This window comes from Microtus oregoni, unplaced genomic scaffold (genome assembly GCF_018167655.1).
Source record: "Microtus oregoni isolate MIOR12 unplaced genomic scaffold, Mior012 000067F_ref0000223, whole genome shotgun sequence".
Taxonomy (NCBI): Eukaryota; Metazoa; Chordata; class Mammalia; order Rodentia; family Cricetidae; genus Microtus; species Microtus oregoni.
The window spans coordinates 1,070,232-1,090,496 of record NW_024543974.1 but is presented as its reverse complement, the minus strand read 5'-3'; the positions used below and the strand labels follow the sequence as shown (position 1 = coordinate 1,090,496).

General features: G+C 49.7%; 1 protein-coding gene and 1 pseudogene across 1 annotated transcript in view; both read left to right on the top strand.

Moving 5' to 3' along the window:
- The window catches only part of LOC121440427 (X-linked lymphocyte-regulated protein 3A-like), a 42,213-nt gene extending 26,074 nt beyond the window's left edge, over positions 1-16,139 (top strand). Inside the window, exon 6 of the mRNA XM_041641183.1 lies at positions 16,125-16,139. Coding sequence (XP_041497117.1) covers positions 16,125-16,139 — 15 coding nt within the window. The remainder of the gene's footprint in view (positions 1-16,124) is intronic.
- Positions 16,140-16,242: 103 nt separating this feature from the next.
- On the top strand, positions 16,243-17,334 carry LOC121440426 (annotated as a pseudogene).
- The last annotated feature ends 2,931 nt before the right edge of the window (positions 17,335-20,265 follow it).

The following is a 20,265-nucleotide window of genomic DNA, read 5'->3' as shown; positions in this document are numbered from 1 at the left end:
GCCATTCCCTGGGATGAGTGCCTTTTAGAGGCCCTAAGACCCCAGGCCTTAATGTCCTAATTCTTCAGCTCCTTCCCTCACTCCGCCAGTGTCCCCCAGGCTCCACTTTTATGGGAGCTTTCTAACTACTGTCAACATACAAACAAACGGAAGGAGATTCCTCAAACTGTCCCTGCCACCGCTACTGCTGCCAACAAGATTGGTCGGATCCATGAGGCGGCTGTTTTCAATTCCAGCCTTTTGCTCCCCACCACGGCTTGTGGTATGGTGGTTCGGTACAGGGCGGATCACGCCTCTGGGTCTCTCTTTTTATTAAACTTAAAATCCCTGCGGCTCAAATTTCGTGGCTTTTCCATACACTATATGTCCCGCTGCCATTTTGACTGAGGTCAGGTGAACTTACCATCATCTTAACTGAGGTCAGATGACTTCACCGACATCTTAACTGAGAGCCAGGTAGATGACCAAGTCCTGTCATCTTTACTGAAGTGTTCCCTGTCTGCTCCCCCAGTGCTGACTCTGTTGCTTGTGTGTTTTGTGCAGTGGGCACGCCTTAGGTTGGCCGCACCAAGAACATCCACTTTGCCCAATTCCTGTTCCCTCTGTGTGTATGTTCATACATGTAACTTAGGTGCACCTATGTTTACCGTTAAATGTTATAATTGTCTGTTCATTGCATCTCATTTCAGACTACAGAAACAATAAGTCTTATGTTTTATGCTGGCATGTACTTTTAAGTTTCTTACAAAAACACTTTATATTTGATCCAAACCTCATTTAAAATGTAGTAAGATGTTCTCTACTATTGTCAGTTCTGCCCTTAACCTTCTATTGCAAGCAGTTTTTTTTCTTTCTGTCTTTTTACAAATGTAAATCTTGCCTGGTAAATTAAGAGCCGGTACAGTCAAGCTCAGGCCCGGCTCTCCAGGCAGATTCTATACTGTAGTTCCACCTGATAAACGGCCCACAACTGCTCCGAGATCTGGGAGACATGGCATTTAAATATTTAATTATTAATAAACTTTTCCTCACAAAAAGAGACAGGTTGGCTCCTAGCAGCAGCACTCTACTTCCTTCAAAGAAGACAGAAAGCAAATGGGCACAGAACAACGTCCATCCACACTTTGCTTCGACTGCCAAGCGCTGACCACCGAGAAAAACTGCCTTTCATCTGAACTGAGGATCTCCAGACACGAAAAGAATCTCTGGAATCGACAGCCTAGCTGCTCAGGTCAAGGTAGGCTTGTCTGCCTACAGATTTCGTAGCCTGCAGGATCTTCTGGAGCCTGGCAGGCCCTGCTCTAAACATCAAAAGACAAACGCGACCTTCAGTGACCACGGAGAACCCTGAGGTCTAGGTGCCAAACAAGTAAGTCCTCTGTCGTTTTTTAATCAGTAATTCAAGTAAAATTTCATCCTTCTCAAAGGTCTCTGATGCAGTTTGACAGCTGAGAGGTTTTGTCAGTTTAAAAGGACAACCTCACCAAACAAATTTCAGGTAAATACAAATACAAGACCTGCAGGTTATAAAGGTGTGAGCTTTTATAAACACAAGTTTGAACACAAGTTATCAAATTTCTCTCACACGCTGTCTTCCGTAGTCTTAACACTTTTCATTGTGCAATAATATCTGTCACAGCCATTCTGACATAAATATGCTACTGTTTATACAATGTATATGTCTGAAACTTCTTTTTTCACAAACCCTAAGAATTCTTGTGAGTTCCAGGAAAAAACAGTCAGAAACGCCCCCTTCAATTCCCTGGTCCTAATTTTTTCCCCTAAACTTAACTTTGTTCTCTGTTCTGCCATTACCTTAAACAGGTGTAAGAGGTCTGTGTTTGTGTGGTGTGTGTGTGTGTGTGTGTGTGTATTGTTTGGTGTCTGTGTGAGAGTGTGTCTGAGTGTGTTTGTGTGGTGTGTGTGTATTGTTTGGTGTCTGTGTGAGAGTGTGTCTGTGTATAAGTGTGTTTGTGTGGTGTGTGTGTGGTGTGTGTGTGTGAGTGTGTGTGGTGTGTTGATTTAAATGAGATAGCCTCCACCGCCTGGGGATATTGAATACTTCTTTTCTCCTAGATGGCTGCTGTTTGGGTTTGTTTTGGGGTGTGGCACTGCTGCAGGAAATATGTCACTGTGCATGGCTTTGAGGTTTCCAAAGCTTCCTGCCATTTGAAGTGGGTTCTCTCTCCTTTCTGCTTGAGATTCACCGTGTAATTTTTTTTTGTGAGGACGGGGTGGGGGGAATGATGCTGCCACCTGATTTCCTGGAGGTTCCCGGTCCTCCATATTTGTTGCAAAGTGACCTAGAACACTTATTTCCAGCTGGAGAGACAAAGTGCCTGCCTTCCAAATTCTGTCAGGTGAAAAGGTGTCCTTCTCAGACCTGGCCCCTGCCTGATCTTATTATAGTAGAAGGTAGAACGGAGCCTGTCAGCTCTTGTCTTGCCTTGTCCCGGCCCCTTGTCAAAGCCCAGCACCAAGGCCCCTGCACCCTGGAATGGCAGGCAACATCGTCTTCTGTCGTTGTGTGCATGCTTACTCTGTTTCATGCGTGCAGCTGCAGGGGATGGTGGGGGAACTAGGTGACAGAGATGTAAGTGAACAGTCAGGCAGCCTCCTTCCTGATTTCTACCGAGAACTGGCCTCTTACTAGGGGAGAACGTTTTTCCTATGACACTGTGGTTGCCATGACAATGGGGACAAGCCATTCTTTCCTGGTTACAGATATATTAGCGAAAGATACTCACAGAGCGGAGACGTGGGATCACTAGACAGACACACGAGGCACACAGGTAGGTGCCTGCAGCCATCCTGAGTGAATGTGAGCTGGGCCCGTGAGTGTGCCGTGGGTACGTGCTGGCTCTTTCGTGGGACAGGAAAGGTTCTGGCTATTACTGTTTGACGCGAAGCCCCAAGGACTGGTGCTCAGCCAGCCCTGTCTCTTTGTCCTCGGGTGACACCTCACCGCGTTGGTGCCAGCTTTATCCTTTCAGGCTCTGAAAGGATAGCTCGCCAACCTACATAAATGGCTGCCTCGTCGCTGTTTGGCAATGATTGTCACACGTGCTCTTGACAGAATGGCCGTGTTGGTGCGATGGCACCTTACCCGAGAGAGTTGTAGCTTGTGTTGTCTGAGAGAGAGAAGCTGGAAGGCATTTAAGGAGGAGGTAAACATGGATGAGGACTGGCAGTTCCCTTGGAGGATAGAAGCCGAGGTCTCCAGATCTCTTGGCCTGGAGACCTGACACAAGAAGGGAAGAAATGCCTCCAAAAGACAGCCGCCTCTAAAGTGGCCACTAATCGCAGCTAGGCAGACTGAGGCAAAAAAAAAAAAAAAAGTCAGTGCGGTATGAGAGCACCTGAAGAAGGGGCAGCGTCTGTTTCCTCGATGGGTGTTAGTTTGTGCCCGGGTCAGAGTCTTTGCTCTGCTCACAGATGGGTTAAGCATCAGCTGGGCTGTGTTACAGGGTGTGCAGCTGGGGTTTCCCTCTGACCCAGCAGCCCATCATCGGCATCTCTCCCTGTATCTCAGCCCCTGCGTGTGAACAATACGCTCTGTGCCCTTCTCGCACCCTCTCGTCAGACTGGGCCCCGTCTGTTTGTCTCACCACAGGGAGGGGAGCCATCTGGAAGTTCCCATCTGGACAAAACGTGAATGGATGTCGCACACGGAGACCGTGTGCGAGTTCTTGACAGAAGGCCTCGGGCACGGGGCCAAAGCATGTGTTGAGACAGGGATTTCAGGGTTCCATCTTGCACCCTTCTCCGTGCACCTCTGGGGAAGACTTTGCTGCTTTCATCGGAAAGGTAACTGTCGAAGGTAGTGCACTAGAGGTGATGCCTGAATCGATGGAGCCGGATGGCAAAACTGACAATATTTAAGCAGGTTGTAGAAAGACGGAGGGCTTTTCTAAGGCACGGCGCAGTAGGCCTGCACAGATGGAATACACACGCCGGGAAGAGCGTGGCCTGATAATGGGTGCAGACGCTTTTCTCTGTGACTGAGATACAGATGCTGCCTGGATGTCCTGGCATGTGGGCTTGAACACAAACTTGATATTCCCGGGTATGTTTTCTAACTCAGGAAGTGTGTGAGGCTGAGAACATCACGCCTGAGGGAAGCAGAAGCTCCTGCAGGCACCCCTGCCTGGGGTGGAAAGCTTGCATTCTATAACTATAACGCGGGCCTCCGTGATTGCTAAGGGCACCGAGTGAGCGGTGAGCTCTCTCGTGCCCGAGGTGTGGTACCCGCATATGGATGGGGGCATGGTTGCTTGGGCTAGATGGTGCTCAGTCAGCCTTGCTGGTGAGCATGTGCTCGGAAGGTCCAGCAGAGGGCAGCCGGAGGTAACTGAGGTGCCTATGTTTTCCTCTGTGTCCTCAGCAGATAGATACCTGTGGCCGAGGACTCCACGGAGGCTGGATCAGAGCAGGCCAACCCTGTGAGGTCACACAGATTTCTCGGAGGAAGAACCACTGCGGGTGATCCCTAAATTGGGCCCCAGATTGCACAGTCCACATTTACTATTGCATCACCCAGCAGGTGTGGCCTGGGCCAGACCTAGACTCCTGCATGTTGAGAGCCACTTTATGCACTGTGAGATCAGATTGGAAGTCGGTAAGACTTGAACGGGAATACGGCAGAGGGGACACTGTACATTTGAGCAGTGAATAGGGATCTGGTGCTAGAATTACCGACGGGTGTTTATGGATACAGAGGGTGGGAAGGGGAGGGCTGAGGGACTGAAGCGAATATCATTTGCCTCCCATATTTCTGTCCGGTCGGGAATTCCCATGGGTAAGGCAAGGCCTGGAGTCCCTAAGGGAGAGGTCGGGGTGCCCGCACTCACCGAAGGGGTCGTGGGCTAACAGGAGTCCCCAAAATGACCAGGGTCCTCAGGGAACTGCCTCAGGACCCCCTGGTCCACAGTGCTCTGCAGCGCTGTGCCTGGTGCTGGCCCGGTAATGACAGAAGCCGCCTGCGTCTTGGCAGGAACAGTGAGCGACTGTGGCTTGTGAGCCCTCCGTGGTTCTTCCGTGTGTGGTCATCGGCACCCTCAGTGGGCCTCTCCTGAGGATCAGACGGATGTGGGCTTTGTTTCCAGAGTGCATGCACGACACGCATGGCATGCTCACTGCTGATAGGAAAGCGCGGACCCAAGGTAAGAGCAGTCAGGAAAGGAGTAGACCCCTGACACACACCCACTCACAGTGAGCAGAAAGGGACGAGACTCCACTGAGAAGCACGGGGGAGGCCCTGTGTGGAGAGGCAGAGAATGGAGGGACATGGACGGGAGAGCTACGCTACAGATGAGATTGGACACCACTTAAGATTCAAAGCATGCCTTCTGGACTTAGGGATGGGCAAGTGACCATCCAGGGCATCAAACAGCCGCTTTGATTTCCTGTCTGTCTAAGACGACCCTGTGGATTAACATTATGGCACAGAGGTTGTGGGCAAGAGAGTTCTGTGGCCTGGGATCTGATGGTAGAACAGTGCCCATCACCAGCAGATATGGGTGTGCAGGGCCCATGGACTTGAGGCAGCAGCAGGAGAGTGGGCAATACCAATGGCGACACTTACCCTGTTGCTCTCATCTGACACTACTGAGTCTGCCAATTAGAAAGCATTTCTCCACGGTGAAGTGCTTTCCTTGGGGGGGCTCTCCTTTGTGCCACGCGTGCACTTGATCCCATAGCGAGGTCGGTCCAGCACGGAGTTGGGAGCAAGAGGTCAGAACCAAACTATGAGGGGGCGGGGGAAGGGGAGGGAGGCCAGAAGCTATGACAGTGACAGCAACCATCCTTACCTGCCATGTTATGCAAATCGCCATGAAGATTTCCGCACACACACGCACACACGCACACACACGCACACACACGCACACACACACACACACACACACACCGTTCCTCAACCTGGTATCATACTGGTGCAGAAGGCAAGGTGCACTAGGTGTGCACAGGCTTCCTGGGGTGGGGCACAGGGGGGGTTAGCTCCCTAGGAAAGAAAGCAATGAGGCTCCCCCCACCCGGACGGAATCCCGGGGAGCCCCCAAGGCATTGGATGGGCAGGAAAATACACAAGCCAAGTAAAGACACTCACCTCTCCGGGAGGAAGTTCACCACCCTAGCCTCAGGGTGGGTGACCGTGTGTCACACATCTGCTCTGGATCCTTCCATATCTTCTCAGGCACACACCCTCATCCCTGTGGAACGACAGACTTTGGGCACCCCCTTGCTTTCTCTCTCCTCACCTCACTGAGCTGTTGCTTCAGTATCCACTAAAGGCTAATTCCGTCCTAACGCAGCTCTGCTTCCCTCTCCCACACTTACAGGGCAGGCCCACATCACCCTGAGAGAGGCCCTCAGGTTGAGCTTGTCTACCAGATTCTGGAGGGAGGACAGCACCGCAGGCAGGGGAGCCAGGCCAGACAGAGACGACCAGCAGGGAGCAGTGCCCACCACAACGCAGGGGGTCACCCTGCCCTGATCAGAACAGCCCCAGGGTTCCATCGCCATGGACTCTGCAGAGTATGTGCTCTGTGGCTGGAAGGGCCAGCTGTGGCCTGCAAGGGTGTTGACCAGACCCAGGACCTCGGCCCATAGTAAGAGGAGAGGGGCCTCTTTCCTGGAGGTCCAAATTCTCTCTGTTGGTGAGAAGACCAGAGTGAGGAGCACAGAGGCGAGGCCCCTAACCAAGTCTGAAATCGTAACCATCGCCTCCTTGGCCGGAAAGGAGTCACAGGGCAGTGGCCCGCCAGGGCAGACCAGGGCATACAGAAGAGCCCTCAGGGTGGCCCTGGATGTTCTGGGCGAGGGAACCCGCTTGTATCAAGGAGAAAGGGCAGGTGGCCGAAGAACCAGCACAGTGGCTCCCAAGGTTCCAAAAGAGGAGACCAGCTCCAGCCCACGCCAGCGCCAGCACCCCCAAGGGCGCATCCAGAGAGGCCAAGGGCTCTCCCACAGGAGTCCTGGGAAGCGAGGCCGCCCAGGACTTGTGTTGATGGGCTCAGGGAATGAGCCTGCAGTGCAAGGGGGGGAAGCCCAGGCCCATGCCACTGTAGAGTCCCCTTACTCTGAAATGCAAGGGAACATGTTAAGGGGCACCAGAGCTCGGCCAAGTTCCTGCAAGACGCCAACAGGAAATGCTGGTGATAATCCTGGCAAGAGAAAGTTGAGCACCCGGGCCTCTAGGGAGGGTGCCCGTGCTAACAATGAGCATAGACCTGCCTCTGGGCCACCGAGGAGGCACGCCTCTACCTCGCCCAAAGCTCTCAAGCAGCAAGTAGGGTGTGGCGGCCTAGAGATCCAGGCCATTGGAGCCCAAAGGAAGACCACCCTCCCAGAGAACAAGGAGGATCCCGGTCCGCCGACCCCGAGGCCAGACTCAGAGGGGGCATCGGCAGCCTGCACGCCTCCAGTCCCGAGCCTGCGAAGATCAGTCCGCATTGCTGGCAGGAAAAGGAAGATCCATGTGCTGTGTGCACATTGTGGGCTCTCGGGACTGGAAACTCGAGTGCGCTCGAAGGTGACTAAGGCCAGGGTCAAGAGGAGAGCCCCTGGAGTTCAGGAAGACTGCCAAGCCACCAGTGTGGCTTCTGCCCAGGAGACGAATACCATCGAACGAGGGATGCTGGTCTGGTTCAAATTCCAGGACCATCCTTTCTGGCCGGCGGTGGTCAAGAGTGTCAGCAAGAACGACAAGACGGCCAGGGTGCTGCTGATCGAGGGCAACATGCAGTTTGAGCGCAGGGGTGTCCGCGTCCCTCTCCGCAAGCTGAAGCTCCTGGACTGTGGGGAGAGATTCTCCCTCCTGCGGAGAGCCAGCAAAGTGTACGGCCAGGGCATCAACTGGTGCCTCTCTGTGATCGACCGCTACAGAGAGGACCTCGCCTGTGGCTCCTTCCGGGGCTCCTTTATGGACTACTACACCGCCCGAGCCAGTTACCCGCTGAGGAGAGCCATTCAAGAGGGCGACCTGCGCATTGATTTCCCCAAGGTGAGCTATGCCGACTTGGAAGACTGGGAGGAGGAGACCGCCCCCGGTGGGAAGAGGCCCCGCAAGAAACTCCTGCCTGACCGCATGAGAGCCGCTTGGGACAGAGCCAACCAGAAGCTCGTAGACTTCATCGTGAAGAGAAAGGGGGCCGACCAGCACCTGCTGGACATCGTGAAGGGCAGGAAACCGTCCCGGTGGCTGGACGACCTCTGGAAGTCAAAGAGGGAAGTCTTCTGCATTGAGACCTACCTGGAGGATGAAGACCAGTTGCACCTCGTGGCCAGACATTTGCAAGAAATATCCAAGGAAGCAGACCAGGCCCTGCTCTCGCTGGCAAGAGGAGACCAAGTCCGGCTCACCATGGAGGTTCTTCTTCCAGAGGCAATCATCTGCTCCATCGCTGCCCTGGATGAGCTCAGCTACAAGGAGGCAGAAGAGAAGTACCTGCGTGGCCCACCTGTGCACTATCGTGAAAAAGAGCTCTTTGAGAAGACCATCCTAAAGGCGGCCCGGAAGAGGTCAGCAGCCAGGATTGGGGCTGGCAGGGACCCTCCTGCGCCCACTCCTTAGAAGGGAGCCTCCTCCTTTCTGCCATCACCCCCTGCAGCTCCACCTCCAAAAGAGAACCATCTGGGAGACTGTGGGGCTTGCTATGACCGCTCCTCACTGCATACGTGTTTCTCCACACACAGACCCCACCCCTACCCCCTGACCCCCAAAATAAACGTTCACGAACGTGCTTGACGTTGCAGATTGTCTACATGGATTCGGCAATTCCTGTTAGCTTCAGGCCGGGCCTAGCCCTCTGTGGCCTGTGCCCAAGCGTGGAGAAGTCCCTTGGGGTCTCCTCTCTGGACCGTCACCAGCTATGGGTGGGGTATTAGCTAGCTATGCGCAGACTTGCCCTCTCTGCACGGACCCCATGCACCCAGACAGCACACCAGGTTCCTGATGACACTGTGTCTCTCTATGTGTCTCTGACTCTTCCCCTTACTCCCTGTCCTCTCTAGGGTGCCTTGGATGGGGCAGGTCCCATTGCTTTCTCCATTACCTCCCTCTTGGCTCACTCACGTTGAAGGAGAGGAACGCATGTGTGCTTTGAGGCTGTGCTTTGAAGCCAAAGAAGGGGTTGGAAATGTTGTGACCCTAGGAATAGCCTGATTTCAAAGGACTCCCCCTGTCTTTGTGTGTGAGTGTCTCTCTGCGTGTGTCTCTCTGTGTGTGTCTCTCTCTGTCTATCCCTCTCTTTATCTCTCTGTGTGTGAGCACGCTTGCACGCGTGCATGTTTGTGAGTGTGTATGTGTGTGCTCCTTTTGATCCTCCTGTCTCTGTCTCCCTGGTGCTGAGATTAAACATACCTGTCCACATACCTTTTTTCAAATGAGTACTGGATGATGAAGGCAGATTTTACATTATTTCTTTCTGTTATTTGAATATAGTTTTTAATTCTTTGCCTATAAGTTCTTGCAAATTGTTCTTAATGAGAAACTTTACTCTGAGATCAGCAATTTTTGGAGAAAGTATATTATTTTTGTTGTTGTTATTTATTTGGTTTTGTGCTGGACTTGTACATCTAGATTTGGTTTGTTTCCTGAGTTTCTCTTTTTTCTTTTTTAAATTCTCATTTCCTTTCTTCTTTCACTGGGAATAATTACAATGTTTACAAGAGGACTACAGTCATAATAACTTTGCAGTGTTGTTTTCCTCTATGACGGGGATTTAGACCAGAGGCTCTATGTCTAGCCTTTCTCTGAACACTCCCGTAGGTTTTAGAATCGATGTTCCTTTGGGTCTTGCCCTGTGTCAAATCTGGTCCCTCCTGTGGGTCCGCAGCTTCCTTTGAAGCAGCAACAAGATGTGCATTCCCCTCACGTAGGGTTTTCCCGTCCTTATTCTGGGTCAACAACAGCTGCCTCTGCTGCTGTGAGGTGTCAAGACCAAAATTCCTATCTGCTCTGGTACCCAACTTCTTCCAGTAGGACCGCATCTAAACTATCTAAAACTAAATTAAGTGTCCAGCAACCCTCTCCCAATAAGTTACATCCTGAGGTAACAAGAGCTAGAGCCTTCCTCTTATGAGTGTGGATTTGTGGAAAATTGAATCCACATCACCCAGGAATCCAGGTCCCTGGAGTCTCCATGAGGTGACTAGCACAAAAGTGCATTTGAATAAAGACCTCTTTCTTGCAAGATGTTGACTTGTTCATGAATGTTGGTTGACTCCTAAAGTAGCTATCACCGAACCCCACAAGACAAAAGGGCAATCCAGGCAGACCATGTAGGCTGGTAATTTGAGCTAGAAGGAACAAGTGCCCTTGGGTTACATATTCATAACTCCAGGCTGGACAATCAGGCTGCTGTGTCCATCTGTGCTGCTGTAACAAAATGCCTAAGGCAGATCTAACTTACATGAAAACTGTAAATTTACCTCTCACATCTCTGGGTGTTGGGTCACTCACCCCTCTCTAGGCTGAGAAACTAGCCAGATGGTCTTCAAGGCAAGATCAATCCACCACTGATTTCCAGTGAGCTTGAAGCTAGCTAAATTGTATCATCATTTTATCTCTCTCATGTCTTCATTTCCCACTGTTCCCACACACACACCATAACGCCTGCACTTAGAACTGCAGTCGGGCAAGTGTCTGGGGAGTAAAGAACACATGGAGATGTAGGTCACTCTTGAAACAAGAATGCTAGTTTATTATGTTCCAGGGCAGCTTATATAGTGCTCTCCTTGATTAGTGATTATGTCCTAGCTCTCAGGATTTTCTACTGCAAGCCCACCAGAAACCACTTCCTTGTTCTTAGGAACTCATGAGGGTCCCATGTTCAGAGCAACTCTCTCTCTCTCTCTCTCTCTCTCTCTCTCTCTCTCTCTGTGTGTGTGTGTGTGTGTGTGTCTGTGTGTTTGTTTGTTTGTTTGTTTGTTTGCCACTGGCTCTTACAACCTAGAAGACAGACTCACTTGCCATCCAAGGCAATGTGATCCTGAAAATGTCAGGGCACACATAGATGTCAGCCCATTCCACTTTTTCTGAAGGCCAGAGAGTTTGAGCTTATTTTTGCTTTCTCAAAGTTGTTGACAGCAGGTGTGTCCACAAAGGAGACATGCTGACCTATGGTATGGTTAACTAGCATTTTGAGTGTTGAAGTAGATACCTCTACCAAAGTCAGAAAATTCAAGTCTATTCCTTGTGTCATGCTAATATAGTCTGTTATCTCCCCTCTCCACCTTTGGACTAAATTATAAGCCTGTGGAAAATAAGTGAGGTGGATTCAGTATTCCCTGACTGTCCCTCCCGATGCTGTTCTGTTTCTGTCTCTTATTTCTCCTATATCTCTGTTCCTTTTGCCTAATAATTTTAATCCTCATGCTCCTACCCTGGAACGTACAAGTTTTCTTGAAGCTGATTTTTGACAGGAAAGGCTCCTTTTAGTAAGGGCACCTGCTTGCTTTCCAGGAGGGAGTTCTCAATGCTCAAAAGCAGAGAGCTCTCCATAATTTATCTGGTGGTGACATGGAAAGAAGTGCTACTAAGAAGGATGAGCAGGTAGAGGGGTCAGAGTACAGGCATGAAGAGTAGGACACCGGGCTAGGAACTATGGAAAAGAAGGGCTGTCCTTGTTTGTAAAATTGATAACCTTTGGTAGTGAGTGAAATAGTATTTGGAGGGGAAAAACAAACGAAAGGAGAGGAGAGGAGAGGAGAGGAAAGGAATATGTTTGCCACCTTTGTTGAAGTAACCTGATAGACGGCATCTGTATAGGTGGGTGAAGCACAGGGAAAGAACAGGTATGCAAAGGTGCTTGAAGCACCCTAGTTGAAACATCTCAATTGTTAAATTCCTGAGGGGCATCCAAATGGACATTCTGATGCACATGGGCAGATCTGGAGGAGGGATCACTACCAGCATAGAACATCTCTGAACTACAGTTAGGAAATCACCCACACTATACTGAGCTCCAACAAAGGAACAGGAAGAGAAAAAAAAAAGAGGCGGAGAGGTTTGAAGAATAACTTCAGCTGAGAAGCAGGAAAAGAGGCAGAAGGTCAGTTCAAAGGCAGGAAGGAGTGTCCCAGAAACCAAGAAAGGAGAGATTAGAGAAGGAAAAGCTACTACCTGCTGAGACATAGAGACATTGTATACAAAGAAGAAACAAAGGAAGACAACTGAGGTGTCACTACCAATGTCCTAGAGCAGAGGGAGAAAAATGACCCTATAAAGAAGCAAAGTCCTCTCTCAGAGAGAAGGAAAGAGGGAAAGGAGCGACCAGCCTAAAAACTGGGAAATGTGTTGATTATCTGTTTGTAAGCCCACTGGGCCAGCTGGTAACACTAGACCATCCTGCATATTTATGTTCCCAAGGGAGAGCCTTCTCTGAGGAAAGACCCCAGGAAAATTACCTCCAAACCAAGAAAGAAGACAAGGTATTCATTGTATGATCCATGACAGGTCAAACAGGGAATTTCATTAGACGGAAATTCTCATATCAGACATTAACAGCAGTTACTGACCTGTATGAGAACAGACAGTGTGGGCCCTGGAAGCTGAGTAAGGGAGTGATTAGGCCAATTGACAAAGTTGGGTTGTAACAGAAAATTTAAAATTTTTTCTTGTTCCCAAAGCACTTGACTTCAGGCTGTATATAATCATAGAAGAGATTCCAGGGGCAAGAAAGAGAACCACACACGACAAACTGAAGGCCAAGTGTGAGATCAAGTAACCTGTTTGGGCATTGGTTGCATGTACACAATGAGAGTACCTTCAGGTTTGACACTAGAAACTTTCTCCTGAAAACAGGCCAAAGACCCATCTGTAGGACAGAGCTGGGCATGAGGAAGGGGCAAAGGAGATTCACAGAAGCTGAACCAGGAGTGGAAGATGAAATTGTAAGAGGATGCACAATATCATAACCTATTAAGGAAATACCAAACACTTATCAATGCATGAGATAGTAATTCTCCCCTTGGGGTGTTCGATGGTCAAGGCTGAAAGGCTGCTTGGGATGTAGGATACAGATGAGCACTCCCACACTGCTAATGGGAGAGGACATGGGTTGCCCCCCCCCATGGCAGATAATAGATTAATGGATATCTACTTGGATACAGCTCAAGTTTCAGCAACGTCATGTTTGGTCAAATGCCCCAAAGCCTTCCTTCCTGCCAGAGGTTCAGGAAAGCAGGTAGAATGCTGGTGGCAGTAGTGAGGGTCATTCAAATGGGCACTCTGATGCACACGGAGTATTCCAACATGACAAAAGCCTCAATAGAGTCCCTGATAATAAACCAAAGCAGTGTGAGTGAGATGGACACCATTGGGGAAACCTTTACAGTAGTGAAAGTCAAGTGGCCAGAGTATGACGCCCAAAGAAAGAAAATGGGGTCAAGAAAGAATACACAGAGGCATAATAACCTTCTGTGAACCTGCTTGCCCTCTCTCTCACTGGCAGAAATGTTGTGCATGTGGCCCTGGACTCTTGGTGACTGCAGAGAGTCAGAGTGATGAGACTGGCAGGGTCTGAAACTGTTTTGAGCCAGGATAGCACAGCTCTGAGTGGATGTCTAGCCCAGGCAGCAGAAGATATGGAGGGTGGGGGTGGGGACTAACTGATGTTAAAACCATAGGGAGGCTTCTGGGATCTCGGCCACCCATGCCACCCTCACACTGAAAGAGTCATGCCCCAGAGCCCGGAAGGCTATCAACACTGGAAGCAGGGAAAAGTTGAACACCTCACCACCATCACAGTGCTTCCTATATGAATTTAGGCAGAATTCCCAGAAACTCTAAACTTTTCGGCGACAAGAAGTGGAAGGGACTGGCCCAAAGTCAGCCAGTAAGATACAAGTCTAAGGGTTTGGGCTTCAAATCTGAAAAGCAGCTTTTCAAGAAGCTGGATATACAGCATGCAGAGCGGGAAAGGCCCGCCAGTGCTGGACCCTCCTGTGAGCTGGCCACTGGCACCAAGGGCAGGAAGGCATGCAGGCCCACAGTGGTGAAAGTGCCTGCAGCCCCTTCCACTGGGATGGGCATCACCCAGATGGTACACGCTTCATGGGGAGTGATGGGATGGGGTGTATGGGCTCATGTGTTATCTATTCCAGGGACTCTACCTAGAATAGGTGTTGCTTGCCCAGCTCTGTCACTAGACTAGGTCCAGATAGGGACTCACCAGGGCAAAAACCCTCAGAGTCCCTGCTCCCTGGCCTTGATCAGGAAACAGAGCTGGAGGGGGCAACACAGATTTTTGGTGCCCTTCTGTGGAGACCCCTGAGCACTCTGTCCCCTGTGCCAGGGGCACAGATGTGTGGTGGTGGTGGTGGGGGTCAGCAGCCGATGACGTCATCAGTGACTGGACCGGTGATGTCACCTGAGGTCCCAGGCTGAGACAGCCTTGTCACTTGACCCTCCTGCACCAATGGCCTGGCTAGTCTGCTTCTGGAGGACTAGGAGGTAGAGGATCCATGCTCCGGCGTCACCACACCCCCGCGCTAAATCTGCACTGCAGAGAGCAGCGTTAAGCTCGCATCACCGTTTGTGAGGTCCTGGATTCTATTCCCAGCACTGCAGAAAAATAGAAAGAGAAAACCACTCTTGGGAATATACCCAAGAGAGGCCCTATCATACAACAAAAGTATATGCTCAACTATGTTCATAGCAGCATTGTTTGTAATAGCCAGAACCTGGAAACAACCTAGATGCCCTTCAATGGAAGAATGGATGAAGAAAGTATGGAATATATACATATTAGAGTACTACTCAGCAGTAAAATACAAGGACTTCTTGAATTTTGCATGCAAATGGATGGAAATAGAAAACACTATCCTGAGTGAGGTAAGCCAGACCCAAAAAGAGGAACATGGGATGTACTCACTCATATTTGGTTTTTAGCCATAAATAAAGGACACTGAGCCTATAATTTGCGATCCTAGAGAAGCTAAATAAGAAGGTGAATCCAAAGACAAACATAAATATAGGCATCCTCCTGAATATTAACCTTCATCAGGCGATGAAAGGAGACAGAGACAGAGACCCACATTGGAGCACAGGACTGAAATCTCAAGGTCCAAATCAGGAGCAGAAGGAGAGAGAGCACGAGCAAGGAACTCAGGACCGCGAGCTGTGCACCCACACACTGAGACAATGGGGATGTTCTATCAGGAACCCACTAAGGCCAGCTGGCCTGGGTCTGAAAAAGCATGGGATAAAACCGAACTTGCTGAACATAGTGGACAATGAGGACTACTGAGAACTCAAGAACAATGGCAATGGGTTTCTGATCCTACTGCACGTACTGGCTTTGGGGGAGCCTTGGCAGTTTGGATGCTCACCTTACTAGACCTGGATGGAGGTGGGTGGTCCTTGGACTTCCCACAGGTCAGGGAACCCTGATTGCTCTTCGAGCTGATGAGGGAGGGGGACTTGGTCAGGGGAGGGGAGGGAAATGGGAGGCGGTGGCGGGGAAGAGGCAGAAATCTTAAATAAATAAATAAATAAATAAATAAATAAATAAATAAATAAAACAAAACAAAAAAGCTTGCATATGTACACTGGTCTGCGTGAGTGCGCAGCTATAAGGCTAGAGAGAGCAAGGGAGCTGGCTGGCGGGAGAACCTGGAGAACAGCCCGGGGAATCCTTGCTGTGCGATTGAAGGAGAAAGGGTTCTGCTCCTAGAAGGTACCAAATTCTGGGAGGGTATTACTGGCCCTGACAAACCCCCTCTCAACCAGCACGCCTGCCTGGGTTGGACTGTAGGGAGGTGCTGGGGAAGGCCTGTGTCTGAGGCACAGAGTGGGATGCAGAAGCATCATGTAAGGCAGTGGTTCTCAATATCCCTAATGCTACGACCCTTTAATACAGTTCTTTGTGTTGTGGTGACTCCCTCACACAACCATAAAACTTATTTCCATGGCTACTTCATACCTGTAATTTTGCTACTGTTGCAAATCATAAGGTAAATACCTGTGTTTCCCAGCGGTCTTTGGAGATCCCCTTGAAAAGGTCGCTTGACCCTGAAGGGTCACGAAGCACGGGTTGAGAACCTCTGCTCTAGGGCTAGTGGATGAGAAGGGGCTGGGGTGGGGAAGACATTAACCTCCTCTTTCCGTTTTTTGTTTCCAGGCTGTGGAGAGCTAGGCTGGTCTTCCTGAGTCCTAGCCTAGGCTCCTATCCCAACCTGATGTGCTTCTGGGGAAACTGTTTCCGGCCCCTAGTGTGAGCTTTGCTAAATTTTCAGATTATGGCGGTGGAGATGCTCCAGGACTGGTGCAGGTGGATGGGTGTCAGCGCTCGTAGGGGCTTGCTTATCCTGGGCATCCTGGAGGACTGCAGTGAAGCTGAATTCCAAGGGTCCCTGCAGGCTGCCCTGTGGCCCATGGGCCACTTTACTGTGCTTGGCAAAGTGTTTCATGAGGAGGATAATGCCACTGCAGCCCTGGTTGAGCTCGACCAGGAAATCAACTATGCTTTGGTCCCAAGGGAAATCCTAGGCACTGGGGGGCCCTGGAACGTGGTCTTTGTGCCCAGTTGCTCCAGCGAGGAGCTTCTTGATCGTGTTTTCCACTTCTTGGAGCAACGGGGGAGACAGTGGACAGTGTACCTGGAGACCCAGGTCTGGAGCTGGACAGAGTGTGCAGGCTCCAGTCAGTTAGTCAGGCAATCCAGCCCTGGGTGGATACCTTGCGGTACCAGCGTTTGGGTATGTTTTCTGGGAGCGTTCAGCCAGCCCCTGGGGAGGAATCCTTTGAGGCCTGGCTAGACCACACCACTGACATGTTTTGGGTGTGGCAAAGGGTCCCAGAAAGGGAGAAGAGGAGACGGTTGCTGGAGGGCTTGCGGGGAACTGCTTTGTACCTTGTACAGGGGCTGTTAGCAGAGAATCCGGCAAAGACTGCAGAGGAGTGCCTAGAGGCTCTGTCGAGTATTTGGAGACAATGAGTCTCAGGCCACCATTCGAATCAAGTGTCTGACTGCAAAACAGCAGCCAGATGAGCAGCTCTCTGCCTTTGTGTTGAGGCTAGAAGTTCTGCTGCAGAAAGCCATTTAGAAAGGGGCTCTCGAGAGAACCTCTACGGATGATTTGCGCCTGAGGCAGATGCTCACCAGGGCTAACCTGACTGAGCCTCTGGAGGAAGCTCTGAGGAGGCTAAGAATGATCAGGAGATCTCCAACTTTCCTGGAGTTGTTGGGCCTCAAACGGGAATCTGAGGAATGGGAGGCAAGACTAGCCAGCAACATGGTAGTCCAGGTGGAGGATGAAGCTGGCAATCTGGCTTCTGTCCAGGCTGATGGAAGAGCCAGTGCTAAGGCAGAAGATGAGGTGGAGGAGTAGGCAAAGGACAAGGTTGAGGAGGAGATATAAGGCCATAACTCAGACCACGGCCCTGTAGACCCAAGCCAGACAGGACCCTATGAGCCCCCTGGGACTCCCACCCCAGCACAGATGGGCAGTAATCTTAGAGAGTGCCCAGGAGGGCCCGGCTGCATGCTGGGCAGCCTTGCCTAGGCAGGAGAACATAAGGCAGAAGACCCCATCCTGTCCCAGTCTAGAAGTATTGCTGAAGGGTCAGCCCCAAAGTAAAGGAGCGGGCCTGCAGATATCTGCTATAGCCCCTGGCCTGGGAGAGATTAGGGAGAAATAGTCTCTTATAAGGGTCCTGACTGCCTGGCTCTTCTACCCAGTTAGCATCTCCAGGCAGGTTTATGACACTGCCTTTGGAATCTCATCCTTATCTGTTCTACTCACAGTGGCCCAGGTATTCAGTGAGTACACACTTTAATACTAGCTCTCCCATCCATCACACCCTAGCAAAGTATATCAGTCCCTGACTTACCCTGCTAGCTACTACCGTAGCCCAGCTTGTGTTGCGAACTTCCATGCCAGCCAAGGCCCTATTTGCTCTGCTCCTATCTCGTGTTGTGTATTCCTGGACAGCTTTCTTGATATACTTACAGGCCAGCAACTTGCTGCTTGTTCCCTGCAGATGTGTGTGTTCTTACCTGAGAAGGTGCTCTACAGAGATCCCAAGACAAGCCCTTGGAACCAGCAAAACAGTATGGGTGATGGCAATCAGCAACTGGCTGATGCTCATCTTGTGACTGATTACAATCTGGGGTGGGCACGAAGACCTGGACTAAGGATGGATGGGCTCGGAGAACCAAGATTCAATGTTCCACTCTTGTTGTTACTTTTGTTATTACTTGTGACAACAGTTCTTCAGTTTGGCAAGATGTTCCTTTCAGTGCTTTCCAGTGTCCAGAATAATTCAGGATCACCCTACAGTGGGTGATTCTTCTAGAGAGTTCCCCCAAAAGAAAGAACACTTCCAGATGCCATTATTCTGCAAAGAGGTGTATCAGGGGTCCCTTGGAAGGAAGAAGCTTAGGCAAGCAGGCCTCAGTGTGGCCAGTAGATGAGATCCTTTCTAATGAATCACAGAGTAGGAAAAGGTGGGACCTGTGGCCTCTAACAGCTGGGGGAAGTTCTGTGCTGTCATCCCCCCGCCTTCAATGACTTCAGTAAATGTATCTGTTCAATAAATTTCACGGATGTTACAGTTGCATCCTGCTTTTTCTTGGCTTGGACTGGACTGGAGCAAGATTGATTTATGTACAAGGCAAGAACATGAAGGGCTGTGGGGGTGGCAGGGGGGGGCTTGAATTGGTAAAAGCAGGCTGACAATGTGTATGGGGGCAGTGGCTATCTGGTTTCAGTGGGGAGGCACTTCAGGATGACAAGAGTTAGGGATACGTCAGTTATGTGCTCAAGTGAAGCTATGGAGCAGTAAGCAAGGCCCTTGGACCCAATGTTCATGACTGATGGGTGTTTCAGTTAGGAAAGCGTTCTCACAGATTTTAAATGCCATTTTTGATTACTAAAATATAGAAAAAAGAAAACCAAAAAAAATTTCCATGGAGCCACAAATAGCCAAAACCCTCCCCTGAGACAGAAAACCAAAATTGGAGGCATTATATTTTCTGATTTCATAATATATTACACAGATATAATGATCAAAAGAGTACCACACGCTTTTAATCACAGAGTTGGGAGGCAGAGGCAGGAGATCTCTGAGTTAAAGGCATAGCTGGTCTACATGGTGAATTCCAAGACAGCCAGGACTACATAGAATGACTCTGTCTCAAACAAACAAACAAAAGTATGGCATTGGCATCAAGGTGTGTATCAATGGGATGGGGAAAACATATAAGAAACCAGTCCCCACACCCACAAAAAACTGGGGAAAGTATGGTCTTTTCAGCAAATAGCACTCAGAAAGCTATGCATCTATGTGTAGAAGTAAGAATTTTGACCCTCACTTTGTTCTTGGAGCACTTTTAGTTATCACATTAAAACTTTAGACAGAAAAAGCATAAAAGATTTCCTCAAACGATAAATGTTATGCATAGCAAAAGGAAATATTCGAACAAACAAAATCACCATCTTTGGATTGGGGGAAAACATTTGTGAATTATAAACTTCATGGGGGTTAATATCTCAAATATCAATGAATTAGTACAACTCAATAGCAAAAAGCAAGCAAACAAAAACTCCCAAATAATTTGATTAAAAAATGGACAAAAGAACTCCATAGACAACAAGTATATGAAAATGTACGCAACATCACTAGTCAATAGGAAATGCAAAGCAAAACCACAATGTGAGACTTCCCCAGATGGGTTGAATGGCTACTATTAAAAACCACAACAGAGCCGGGCAGTGGTGGCACACGCCTTTAATCCCAGAACTCGGGAGGCAGAGGCAGGTGGACCTCTGTGAGTTCGTGGTCAGCCTGGTCTACAAAAGCTAGTGCCAGGACAGGAACCAAAAAGTTACAGAGAAACCCCCGTCTCGAAAAATCAAAAAAAAAAAATAGCCAGCTTCCTGGTTTGTGCTGGTTGCACAAATGCCTCTGGCTCTTTTGGGAGGTCCAGCTATGGAACACTTAAATTGGGTTTGTGAACAGAGTACCACAAATTGCTTAATGGCAACATAAACCTGCTGCATCCCTGGAGCTGGGGTAGAGAGCATGGCTTGCAGAGGCAGTGAACATACCTCCACCATGTTGTATAGGGCAGAGCCAATGGGCAGAGCCATGGAGTTGGTCCTAGCCATGCCCACTTAACATTTTTTAAAAAGGTACTCCTTGTCAAAAATAGCTATGCAATAAAGACAGACTCAGACAAAAGTGAACCTCTGAATGGGCCACAGCGTGTTTAACAACATACACAGGCTTGGGAAAGAGAGGGAAAAGAGTATAGATAG